We start from the raw sequence: 13,757 nt of genomic DNA, 5'->3' as shown, positions 1-13,757 counted from the left end.
TATGGAATCTCAAGTTTACAGTAATCCCAGAGGAAGATCACTAAACCATGATAGTTGACATAAGACAGGTCAGATGATGTCTGGTTATTTTTTTTAAGGAACAGACATGTACATGTGTAGACATTGAAACTGGCAGCTGAAGAAGATGCAATCTTACTGAAAGGAAAGTAGGGAACAGAGTCAAGTCCAGGAATGCAGGCATGAATCCGTTTTCCTGGTTAATGTTCCCTAGGACATGCTGTGAGCTGTATAGAAAGATGGTTCTCTTACTGCACCTTTCTAAGAAAACTCTTAATCATTCAGGGCACTAAAGTCACATGGGGTTTTGTAGGTCAAGTTTTCAAAAGGCTGAGAAAATTCAAGCATGCAGCGATAGGGAAACGATTCAGTGGTGAAAGTGATGGGAAGACTTTTTGCTGCTCCAGCATCTCTTAGTTGCTGGGTTTCATCACATTTTGGGGCAGCAAGAAGCTTTTGAGGCTTTCAGACTTCTCCACAGGGGACATTTGTGTCCTTGCAAAGCCAGTGCCTGGAGATGAGAAGGCTGGTGAGGTGGTGGCTCTGGGCTCTGTCCTGTGACACGTGGTGGGACCAAGGGCTCCGTGGGTCTCTTTGTGCCCTGGTGTCACAATGGGATGAAAGTCAGGCAGATTCTGCTCTCAATTCTATGGGGAGGAAATTGGATCTTAAGGGGGGGGAGAAGAGCTGTGAGAGATTGAGATGTGTTCCTCCCTCTGGAGAGTGGGAAAATGACAAGGCTGTTAATAAAGACAACCCTTGTTGATGAAACCTTGTCCTATCCTAGTTTTTCCCACCAGCTTTTCCATAACTGACAGGGACTCAGAGAGGAAATGGAGGCCTTGGATCTTCCCCCTTCAGGTGGCTCCACAGAGGTACCCACCCGCTTGTGCATCTGTGAGCCTCCTGGAAACTCTTGAGAATGTGTAGAACCAAAGACACCGTGGGTGTTACTGTGCCTACTGAAAAAAGGCACGTTTTAAAGACATGGGTGTAAAAGAACGTGGTGGGGTTGGTTTTGTGCAGAGTGAGGAACCAGCTATGTTGGGTGGGGTGTCCTTGCAGCATCCTCCCCCTTCAGAGGGCACCAAGACTCAGGATAACATTAAAACACTGGCAGCCATTCATTGCAGCTACAGCCACATGACAGCATCTGCTCCTGGTTTGCTGCTACAGCAGATCTGGAGTGAATTTCCTGGAGGAAAAGCGGAAAAAAAAATGCAACAACACAAGTCCTTAAGCAAAAGCACTCAACTGAGCACCACGTTTTATGTGGCAATGAAATGTCCTTCCACCCTGCCTGTGGTCATGTGGCAGCATGTGACAGGGAGCACAGCATTCTTCTCACCAGCCCTTTCCTCAAGGCACCAGACTTGACTTGCCAAGGATCAGATGCATTCCCCCAGCCACACTAAGTGATCTGGGTAACAACCCAGCTCTGCTAATGCCTCATGTCAGGCAGTCAGCCATTCCCTAGGAATGCAATTACACCCAGAACAATACAGGGGAGGCCAGATAAGGCAGCCTTTTCCTTAGCTCCCAGGGGGTTTATAGTCTGAAAGCTCGTACACCCAGATTCCTTCAATTTAATATCTGAATTTAAAACGGAAAAAATAACGTCTAACTTAGCAAAATACATTTTGCCATAGACAAGAGTCTCTTTTATAAGTATCTTCAAGTGTAATAGAGGCCTTTTACCCTTGCTTGCTGGGCTCTGTGACTAGTGAGTTCCATGACTTCACTGGAAATGAGGCCACTGTTGAGTAACTGGAAACCTGTGAAAGGCATGAATGGGTGAGCTGAAGACGAAAGGCTCCACAAGGAGAATTGTTCCTCTCTTCCAGATGTCTTTGTTATCTCACAGGGAATGGGGTACCTGAGCTGCTGCCCCTCCACTGTGCTCACAGAATTCATTCTTCACTGGGCCAAAAGAAAGGAGAAATGCAAGCAATACTGGCCTTGGTGGTAGGATACTCCTCGCTCCATTTTTCAGTAATTTTACAGGGGAAGCCCAGGGAGCTGCAGCTCTGTGCTCAGGGCTCCCAGTGGGGCTGTAAAAGATGGTCTGGGTGCTGCCTGCCTCAGCAGAGCTGCCTGAGCACCAGCCCGTTAGCCTTGGGTCTGTAAAACATTTTAAAAAGTGTTTGTTTTTTTCATGGCAACATCCTCAAATATTGGTTTTATTGGTACATTTCTGGGAGACAAAAATGGTACGTACTGTCTTCATTTATTTTACGAAGATATCATACTGTAGATAGTCACTTAATGGATTCACTTAATTCCAGATGAGATTCTAATCATACCTATGAAATTGAGGGTTGGCCTCTTGCCTTGCTTCTGCAGACACTTCTGAAAGAAACTGATGAATATTCTGGTACAACTACACAAAAACTCAGATGTCAGCACACACACACACACACACACACACACATCATAACACACACTGTACTCCCTAGGTTTTAGTTTCATAGAAATATAGCTTCTGCTGATGGATACACAATAAATTAATTGGTTTTGGTTTAGAAAACTTTTGTTTTTCTTCTCCAAATGTTATTGCATTTTATTAAAAAACAAGCACCCCAGAAGATACTACCTGAAGTGATGAACAAGTATTTTTTTAAGAAAACTTAAATTTTCATAAAAATAAAATTTTAATATTCAGTTCACTACTCACAAATACCCTTCATGAACATCATCAAAAATTCCAGCAACATTTTCTCGTAAAATTGTCAGTTTTTGCCTTCTCTAATTTTTTTCAGGGCTATTTTCCAATGGCAGTTGGGGTGTTCGGTTGGTTTTGTTTTATTTCAACCAATTAAAGCATTGATTTATTACATGGGCCTCCAAGAGGCCACTGAATAATATTTATTTGAGACAGGGAAGTCCAAACATGACACCTTCCATTTCAGAAAAAAAAAAATCCAGACACACAGCACTTGCTGGGCAATAGTATCGTCCCCAGCCCAAAGCATGCAGAGTACAGCATGGAGAAAGAAAGTATTAATGAATTAGGCCAAAATAGTACAGCAAGATGGTTTTTCCTTCTCTCAAATTCATTTCATTTTGAGAGCTGATTAGCCTATCATTCCACCAAAGGAGGAATGAGCACCAACCTTTTTGCGGAGTGGTTCAAGTGGCAGATTGTAATAAAATAAAATTTCTTCTTTTCTGCTAGAGGTGTTGCTGTTTGGTTCCTACTGGAATAGACTTGGCTCAAGAAATAGATCAGGCTGTTGTTTTTTGGTGGTTGTTTTTAAAGTAAAAGTTTTGTAAGGTTTGGCGATAAAAGCTGTGGGACAAGTCCTCAGCTTAGAGCTGTGCACAGACTGGTCCCTCTCTCCCCACCTGCTTGCGTCTCTGTCATTGCAGAAACCAAAACCAGGAGAAATGTGCTGTTTTGTACAGACAGGAATGTTGGGTTTTTTCTGGTACTGGTGAGGGGTCTTCAGTGATGTCTGCAGTTAATGCAGTCTCCAGGGGGCTGGTGGAACTTGTACAGTGATGAGAAGTGCTGGTTTTCCCCATACCAACACCTTCAGTTTCCAAATTTGCATCCAGAGAAACACACCTCAATTTATGGTACAGAGTCCAGAGCGCTTTTTAAAAATTATTTTGTACCAACACATTTTTTACTACTCTATATAGGAGATCTAGGGTTTTATCTTAAAAACTTACGTTGCTTGTGTGTGAAAAGATTTTTATAGCTCTTACTACAGTCTTCATCAATGTCTCTGTACGGAAGCCGACCTAAGTCAGGATGCCACTCTAAATGTTGGTGGATTAAAAAGGTTACATTTTTTAAAAATTGCTTTGATATGTATTCTTTGATCAAGTCATGAGACCTGGGCCTTTAATAGGGATATTAAAAAAACCCCCCAGGATGTCTGTGTGAACTGACTGAAGCACAGGCTCTCTGCCTTTATGCGCAATGAAATGACCGTGTCTAATCATTCACCCACTCACCTTCCTCCACAGAGGACGACAAATTTCTCATGATTCTCCCCAAACCAGCCTCTGGGAAAGAAGCTGACAAGCAGCCACTGTCCAGAGCTTCAAGGAAGGAAACACCATGCTGAGGGCGTTTCCCATCAGATCTCTCTCTTGGCAAAGTTGCCTGTCATATGAAAAGGGGAGATTTTTTCAAACCCTTAATGTTTGATTACTCTGTCAACGCCCTTGAAGGACTCAGATTAACAGGTTACAGAATAACACCCTTTATTAATAAAGCTGTGACAGGTAAGGGTCCAAGGATTGCCGGGGATAGTGTCTGACTGAAAAAAAAACATATTCAAAACAACATATAATTCAAAGCAACACAGCGACAAGCTCCAATCCTAACAAAACCTAACTCGAGAAGTCATTCCATGCACATGGAACACAGACCTTGCCCAGCAGTCATCCCCTGTGGGGAGAAGACAGGTCCACCCCATCAGCTGACCCCAGAAGTTACCCCAGACTTCCCTGACTTCTTCCCATTCTTAACTTACTTTTATACTATTTCTTTATATTTAGGTGGAGGTTGAGTGACTCAGCCACACACCTTACTCACTGAGGGACGGTCGCACCTTCGGGGTGGGTATGTCAGCACAGTACCTGAGCTAACCTTGGATGGGGACGTGCCATCCAAGGAGAGGGATTTTGCCATGGTTGCTAATTCAAGGGCTTCCTTTTTCTCCCTTGTTTTTCAGGTGCTATGCAGCTTTTCAGCTATATACCACCGAGTTCCCTCCTCTGTGAAGATTTGGACAAACCCTGGCTGTGATCCCTACTCTCCTCCATCCTCCATTTAGTCCCCCTTAGATTGTTGTGTGGGGGAGGTCAGATATGCTCACCATACTCCATCCAGGGAGTAGCTGCCGTATTTTCCCTGTAACTTTTGCACTGTTACCTTTTTACCCTCAGTCATCTTCCCACAGTGCCCTCACTGACAGTACCCTCTGCAGGCACTCAACAACTTTTTCAGTCCAGCTGGCAGGACACCATGGCTGCAAGGATTGCAGGATGTCTCAAATGCCCGCCTAAGGGTCTGACATTTCTGTCTTTCCCTTCAAGAAAATATTCAGAATTTTTCAGGAACTGTAACACAACGTGTAGGGATGACAGCACAGATTTTCAGAAGCCTAAAGAGGTAATTCTCAGTTTTGAAACTGCAGAATGGCAGTGCTTTGCAACTAAATCCATTTTTGTCTGTTGTATATTTGACTGTGATGAATTACTCTAGTGAAGGACGAGGATGTCAACTTTGTCCCAGTATTTAATGGGAAGGAGAGGAAAGTGATGAGCAGAATCTTTTTTGATCTCTCGTATTGAAATAATGACCAATGAATTACGTGATGAAGTCAAGGCTTCTTCTTTGAAGGTAAAAGATGTTAGACCTTGCAGCCATAAAAGAGGATATGGCTGCTTTCCTGCAGCTATTAGGTTTTGTATTCTTTTGGTTTTGTGAGTATATTCAAAAGGAAATGGAAAAAAACCCTATCTCTAAGGAAACAAAGATCTTCCTTCCTACTGGGAAAGCAGTCAGCAATGATGATAAATTCCTTGCCAAGTGAGTAATTTCTTCACTTAAAAGACTTCAAAGCTTTAAAAATTACTTTTTGTACCACAGAGCTTCAACATGAAATTGTATGTGCTCTTAATGGTCGGTGCTGATCTCACCCTTGGCCGGAAATCATACACAGAATGATGGCAGGGAAAGGAGTTGTTTTGAGTGAGATGCTGCAATATTACATCTTCCCAGAATAGCTCTAAAAGTACCCTTAAGTGTACTGCACACTGACAGAAGTGTTTAGAGAAGCGAGTGTTTAGGACTGCTCGATGCTTCCAGTGTTAGTTGTCACATAATTTTCAGGCTAAGTAAATATATATAGGATAAATGCAGGGAAGTGAAACTATAATTTTAGTTTGACAGTCATACATTGTCTGAAAACATGCCTGAAAATAACATGACTAAAAATAGGACCGTCACATAGCATTTATTTAAGAAGCAGGTAAAGTGAGAACTTTATATAGCACTACTCCTGAAGCTCCAGTCCCACTGTAGCTGTCTCCTTAGCACTCATATTTTTTGAGAAGCTGTTATGAAGACATTAGTGCTGTGCAAATGTCAGAACATGAACTAACACAAGTGTCATGAAAGTGCATTACATTCTCTTTTCTTGAATATGTGATGTGTTGAGGTGATCATCATCAGCACGACAGCTTTCCCAGCCCCTCTGTCTTTCCAGATGTTATATATTAATCCTAACTTAATGCTCTGGGTCCTTAAACACCTTTGAACTAGGTGATGTGACACACAGGCCCGTGTTTGTTCTGAGCACTAATTCCTTTTGAAGGAATTAGTGGATCTTTGGGTGATCAGCCTTAGCTCGGGTCAATGGTTCAGCCTCTTACATGGTCACAAAGCAAGAACCCCATTTCATGTTGAATCCCCCCAAGTACCATGGAAACCATTTTGTGGAATAAAACCCAACCAAAATCTACACAACGTTCAGCCTCCTAATGCTAAGCAATCCCTACCCCTTGCATCCTTTCAGATCAGTGCCTTGAACCCTAAGAAGAGAAAGGAGCCCATGGGAGCTCCTGACAGAGGGGATGACGATGACAACTTCACATGAGTGGAATATTCTGAAATTCTTCAAAATCTTTCAACTGCTCAAACAAGACTGAATTTTAGCCTGGCAGGATTAAAGAGAAATTATCAATTTACCTTGATCAGAACTAGAGTCCAATTTATTTTATATAGAGAAACTTCCTTTTCAGGAAACTTTTTTGAAGAAAACTTTAAAAAGTACTTCAAACCAATCTTACTCAAATTGGTTCCTTACCAGCTGTATAAATTTTCAACAAATACAGTATGGGAGGAAATAAAATCAAACAGTAAATATGTGATGTGAGGAGCCATAAAGGTGACCTGATTCAAAGGGAAAAAGTACTCAACAGATGTCTGCCAAAATTCTGGGAAAGAAATTGCCAGCCAGCCTGGGAGCTGTGAGCCTGGGGACCAGAAGCACTCTTGAGAAGCACAGCCAGCATCTCTGAAAAGCAGCTCGGTACCAGAGACATCCTGAGATACCCTCAGAAAGTACAAGACCAAGGAACTGTAATAGTAACATCATCTGAAAAGCTGAAAAATAGACTGGAAAAAGGGGATAACATCCTGAGAAAGAATGTATTGGTAAGTTCCATTGGCTGTTTCAACTGCAAGAGCAGGACAAGTCCCAAAATAGAACTGAAATCGTAACCTGTTGGGTGTCCCAGGTGAAAACCAGAAATTAACTGCATCCATTGGCTCCTCAAAGTGGTGGTGTCCTGTATCCTCCTAGCCTCTGTGATAGAGAAATGATTTTCTGTCCAAATCAGCTTCTCTCTCTCTTCCTACACTGCCCATCTTTGCCCCTTTCCTACACAGGTCTGCAAGACCTTGGACCATCGTTGGGGGCGCCTTGTTGACTCCAGACTCTATGACATGGATTGTATCCTGTTGTTCTACTGTTCCCTCACTCAGCCCAAGCCTGGGGCTGGCCTGTTCTATCCTCCCATCTCTGGGATGGCTGGGTCCCTTCTCAGATCTACAGCTTGGTGTCTCATCTATACATGTAATTAACCCAGCCTAAGTGCATCTGCTGTTGTATTACTGCCAAGTTTGCCTCAGTAGTAACAACTCAGTTGTAACCTGTAATCTATATATAGACACTTAATTGCTACTACTATTGATTGGGCGCTGCTAACTTCGTTTGTTGCTATAAGTTTATTGCTGCTGCATCATTGATTGTTGCTACACCAATGCTGCAGATACTACTCTGCAATAACTATATGTGTGTATATATATATATATGTTGTGTGGTGTTTGTGGTAATCTGTAATAAAGTTAAGAAAATTACAGGCAAAAGCATCCATACCCTGTATATTAAAAAAATCCTATGAACCCTTGGTCAAGGTCTTTTAACACCCACAGACCAGTGACACCACATCACAATTTTAGTCACTCAACCCCAGCTCTTATGCGCAGTATGCAAAACAGCCAGACAAGAATAAGGAACAACACGCACAGAATTCTCTAATATCAAAATATAGCAATTTATTCAAGACACTGAATATGATCTGTTGATTCTCTCCTTAAAACAAATGAGCTACAATACACAAGGTGAATTTGAAGAAAGTGTGGGTGGGGGAGAAACAAAATAAGGGTTGATGTTGTTTCAACAGAACCTGGGAAATGCTTAAATGAGAACCAAGTCTGGCTGCAAGTCTGACACAGACAATAAAAACTGCAGAAGCCAGAATTCAGAATTTCAGTGAGTGGCTGAAAGAACATTTCTGCAATTGACAAAGAACCACATCTTTTAAAAAGGCAGTAAGAGGAAAAAAAAAAAGGAGGAAAAATTAAAAAGGGAAAAAGAAAAAGAAACCCAAAAACAAAGCAGACCCTTACATTTGACAAAGTGCACTTCACTTGGCTCTAAAATTAGCTATTTTTTTTCTTTTTTTTTTAAACAAATTAAAAGGAAATTTCTAAGATGTAGCATGGGGTTAATGTGTGTATAACCCTGTAAGTCGGGCCCTTTATTGCCCCATAAGGGACCCAGTGTTTTCTACATAAAAGATTCAGTATCCTTCTAACCCACAGAGTATAGTGGTTTTTCAGAAACTGGGTTATTTTCACTTCCAGGCCAGTTCCAGACAGCCAGCAATAATAAAAATCCAGCAAGTCTCTGGATGGTTTCACAACCCTGTTTGGTCACTTAGGCTTTTCCATTTTCTCTTCTGTTACAAAGAACTATAAACAAAACTCGAGGAAGAAATCTTATGAAGTCCCCTGGGCTGTTGCTTCATGCAGTTCTATTACAGGGAAGTCACAGAGGGGCTCTGCCAGCCTGGGAACGCGCTGCTGCTGGAGGGGAGGGAGAGCTCCCAGAAGCAGAGTGCTGCAGGTCCAGGCTCAGACACTCACCTTGAACTACAGCCTGGAAAAGTTTCTCTCTCCCCACTGTCCGTGCCCTGAAGAAACCACGTCCTTAGGTTAAGATTAATCTTTGCAACTATAACTCCTGCCTTCTTAACAGCTCTCATTTCAGCTGAAAACTATCTACTACATCATCTTCCAGGAGTTTCCAGTCTTTAGGATTTTGTGGAAGGTAAGGAAAGTGAATTTTCTTAGCTCCTCATATACATTGCTTTTAACTCTGATGGTCCATATAGAAAACTTCTGGAGCAGCAGCCTCTCTCACACATGAGCTTTGCAAACCAATTGATATTCAAATTTTGTTTCTCTTGGCTTCTTACCTCCATGTAGGCAAGGAAAGTGGTGTTCTGACAAATTAAAAAAATGGAAAAAAAGAACAGGCATCAGGACACTGCCCTGTTATCTACAGTAGCTATCCTGGGAACAACTATGAATCACGGGCTGTGGAGCCAGCCAGTCATGCAGCATTGAGCAAATTAATCTCTTCAAATCCTGAGGTCTGGCCTATTCAGGTGTCACTCAAGGGACAGAGGCAAGGCCAGAGCCCCATCAGTGCTGCCCTCCCACAGACCGACAACTTCTGCTTGTTATTCTCAGAAATGCCACCAAAAAGCAGCCTAGGAATTTAACTGTTTACATGCAATGACTGCAATCAAATCATTGTCCAAACTGTGCTTCATAAAACCACGTTACGCCTTTCTATTCAAGTTCAAGACTCTTTGAGCAAGTCTTTTTTTAAAAAAAGTAGTGCCTTTAAATTAGCAGGTGCATGTGGTTATTAGAAAAGAGTGCAAAACTGCCACATGGTGATCTACAGCCATGCTCTTGGTGCAAGAAACTAAAACCAACACATTAAAAGCATTTAACACCAAAAATAATCCTTGATACTGCCTGGAATCCAAATATTTGAGATAAATTACAAACAAGCCTAGCTATCACTAGGAACCAAAATCCCACATAACTGTTTTCACCTCAGGACTGACACTTGTAGCAGTTACTTCTTTCCATTCTTTTCTCCTTTGCAAAGGTGTATCTTTAGGAAATGCAGCTGAAGCTGGCAGTGGCTAGTTCCACAAGAAGGACTAAGATTCCCCTACAGATGCAAGCACACAAAGAAGAAAACTCCAGAGAAAAGAGGATTCCATGATGATGCCCTGGAGCTCAGCAGGTCTCACACCACCAGTTCAGCCAAAGCGTTCTGGATTTGCTCAGATCAAATCACACCTTCAGCAGCTGTGGTCAAACCAACGGGAAGATGCCATGTTACAGCAACTTTGGGCAGGAAGGTTCTACATCTGTTAAGAGATTTGTGGCCTGTTTATTTTCTCCGACAGATCCTGGCCTAGGCTGTAGAGAGGACACCTGTGTGACTCAGCCAGTTCTGAGGATCTGTCTAAGTTGTGTCTAACACCACCCCAGGGCTGCCTTATAGTTTACTGCACTTTCAGTAAACTCTGCCTATGTGTCCTCTGCATTCGTCACTTCCTCAATTAGAGTAATGGAGTCTTCAGCTGGCATCTGTGCAGGTGTCAGGGCTGCAGTAAGGAAATCCTGTCCAAAGTGGATAGGTGGTGCTTTGGAACTCTCCGCCGTCATTCTGATCATTTCACCCCCCACAACTTTACAGTGGTTTACACATTGAGATAGAACTTACACGTGATATCATCACCTAATGAATTCATTGTCTTCTGAGCACCACTCTGAGGACACCCTCGAGGCTAAACCTGTCCGGCCAGAGAGTGCGCCTCCAAGTGCAGAGCCAGAGCTTTCCCTGCAGGACGCAGCACACACGTGGTGACAGCAGCACCACCTGCTGCAATGGCAGAGCCTTCTTCTTGGTGTGTGTGGTCCATGGATGGACAGGAGCTTGGCAAGACTCCATTCTTCAACACTGACAGATGCAGCCAATAGATTTCAGTTCACCTGGTCTCATTAAGTCACTAAAACCCCACTGACTGACTGGAATAATGAATAGTGGGACACAGCACTGCTCAGCAAGGCCACAGACAGCTAAACCCATATTCTATCAAAATCTGAACTGTCTAGAGGAAAGAAGATACACAAGCATTTTCTCCTGGTTTCTGAAACAAAAATATACACTAGAGAAAATGAAGGCTATATTTATAATCTCAGGCTTCTGAATCTCCTTGAATAAGTTTACATCATCAAACAGCCATAAAAAACTGGAATGAGACTGAGTATATGGCTGACTGCTGGAAAAGGACTTTAGGAAAGGACTGCTATTCCTTGGTTCAAACACCGTTTTTTCTTACAGCACTTTCTGAGAGAGGAGAGAAAAAGGATACTGCGCCTTTCATGTTCCCTGGACTCTGTGTCATTCTTTTTGCTTGAATTACACAACTGGTTTACATTTTGTGGCCATTTTAGGCTTTTAAAACTGCTTAACATAAAAAATATTTTTTTTTCCAAAAATACACTGGGTTCTTTCTGTTAAAAGTCATCTTTCTCCTGTAAAAATCTTCCCCAGCACTGCATTCTTATATAAAGCACTTATTACACAATTTGCTGAAAGTGCCCTTGAGACGCTAAGATCTGAAGCATGGAGGATTTTTTTTTCTTTTAAATGGAGAGAAAGAAAGGAAAAGGAAGATATAGAAGAGAGGAGAAGCAGTCTGTCAAAAATTTTCATTGTCATGTCCACCTGGCTGCATCTACTATGGGCATACAGGGAAAAGAAAAAAAAAAAGGGGGGGCAAAAAGAAAGAGGAGAAAGAAAAGGAAGGAAAAGTTAGGAGTGGAAGGGAGAAATAAAAGGAAAACAAAGTTTCATCCTAAGCCTGGGATCCTCCAGGCTGTAATATTCCAGCTGATAGAAAAACCACTGAACAAAAAAAGTAGTCTAGAAAATAGAAAGTGTTGTGATTACAAAGTTGAGCATTTCATCAGTACAAACTGGTCTTTGAACGTCCTTTGGGAGAGCAAATGTAGTGTCCAAATTGGAAGGAAAAAATACAACACCGCATGGAGGAGGGGTTTTTTTTTCCCTTTTGGTTTATCACAGCATTTTTCTTTTTTTTTTTTTCTTTTTTGTTTTTTCCTTTTTATTAATTTTTTTGGCACAGCTTTTTTTTTCCCCAGCCATCAGAGCAAGTTCTCAGATGCAAACCAAACAGTGCAATGCCTAGCTGGTGGCTTCATGCTTCCAAGGCTGAAAGTTCCAGGTGGAAACCATTCCCTCCCCCTCTGAAGTGACTGCGTTTTGACTCCTTGATGAAGGTTACGGACAAAATACAAGTCACCTGTGGCCAGGGAGAGTCGGTTTCATGGTACACTCTAACTTTGTTCAAGTTTGTACAGTTCTGGAGCTGTTAAGAATAGTTTTGAAGAGTGCTTCTCCCCACACATTCACTGCTGGTCCATTTGAAATTTCTTCTAAAACATTTCACTTTTACTTCCGCAGATCTAGAACACAAACCTGCAGAGAGAAGATCCCGTGTTAAGAACCATTTGTGAAGTGGATGTGGAAATCCCATTCATGCACCCTGTACACAGGTGGACCAGCCAGCTGGATGTTACACTCCCCAGCTTCAAATCAGCCTCTCTCAAGTACTGGTTTACAGGCACACAAGTAAAGGAACTAACTGACATGGCAGAAAGCCCAAGTGAAACCCACACATTTAACATTTAGCTGGGCTTTCACTGGTTTACAAACAAACATTTTGGTGGCACATGCCAGAAGATTATGGGATCTATTCAGTTGCCTAAAAGTCCATTTCCATGTCTGAAATATATCCAAAACGGCTGCAGGCTTGGCAGGCATGACAGTGGACATGTGCCCATTTGGAGCAGCTGTTGGGAGCCAGGCATGGCACTGTCTGAGATGGCACAACTAAGCTCAAACAACTGAACCACATCATAGGTGTTCCTTTTGTTGAAACCAGTTGAAAAATACTGCTCCAAAGTAGTTATGCCAGGCAGCCATGTGTGTCCTGCACAAGCAGATAATACTACAACTGAATTTTTTTAGACGTGACATTAACAGCAAAAAATAGTAAGGAATAATCAGTATCTCCATGGCAATATTTCTCCTTCACCACATGACAAAATCTTTGGGTACCATGCTGAAAATTTCCTGCTTTAGCTATTCCTATTCAATGGAATAGGAATATTCTTCTGTGGAATCAAACTCTGAAAGCCCCAGGATAACTGTTACAGAAGGTTGCTGTGATCTGCTCTTCACTAAAACTGACAGATAAGGATAGAAACAACATTACTGTTGTTCTTGTCAAATATGTATTTAAAAGTCATTCTTGTCTTCAGCAGTATTCACCTATTCTACAAGCATTCTTCATTTCCGACAGGAACATCACCCCCTAGTATTCAAACCTTTCAAAGCAGGAACATTTTTAATACACAACACAGAGCTACTTGTTTGTGTCTTGAGCTGCCTCTCTGCCTTTGGCTCTGTCCCCAGGAGGCAAATACAGCATCCTGCTTTTTGTTGATGCCCCCCAGAAAAGAAATCTCCACCCAACCTTTGCAATGTTTGATGATCCTTACCGATCCGTCTGATGCGCTTGCTCCCACTTTGTCTCCTCTAGCATTCCAGCAGACTTCAAAGATGCCCCCGGTGCCTCTGTAGCTATGTACTAGAGTTCCACTCTACAAAGCAAAACAGCATGCAGACATTGGATACAGGAGTTCCCCTCCTTTTTCTCTGTCATGTGGCACTATGTTAAAAGGGGGAGCTATTCAGATCATCCATCTATGGCCACTTCTATATCGTGATGGAAACGGGTTAGGAAACAGTTAG

At 42.3% G+C, this 13,757-nt stretch overlaps 1 protein-coding gene across 3 annotated transcripts in view; it reads right to left on the bottom strand.

Annotated features, from left to right (window-relative positions):
* Window positions 1–8,079: 8,079 nt before the first annotated feature.
* Window positions 8,080–13,757, bottom strand: part of TBL1X (transducin beta like 1 X-linked) — a 191,870-nt gene continuing 186,192 nt past the window's right edge. For all 3 annotated transcript variants that reach the window (XM_066176796.1, XM_066176797.1, XM_066176798.1), the window contains 2 exons: window positions 13,505–13,606; window positions 8,080–12,419 (listed from right to left, as the gene is read on the bottom strand). In XM_066176796.1, the coding sequence (XP_066032893.1) occupies window positions 12,393–12,419; window positions 13,505–13,606 (129 nt within the window). In that variant the 3' untranslated portion in view covers window positions 8,080–12,392. The remainder of the gene's footprint in view (window positions 12,420–13,504; window positions 13,607–13,757) is intronic.

This window comes from Chamaea fasciata, unplaced genomic scaffold (assembly GCF_029207755.1).
Source record: "Chamaea fasciata isolate MVZ Bird 193981 ecotype frontalis unplaced genomic scaffold, bChaFas1.0.hap1 SCAF_2, whole genome shotgun sequence".
Classification (NCBI taxonomy): domain Eukaryota; kingdom Metazoa; phylum Chordata; class Aves; order Passeriformes; family Sylviidae; genus Chamaea; species Chamaea fasciata.
This window is presented reverse-complemented; position numbering and strand designations above follow the sequence as displayed.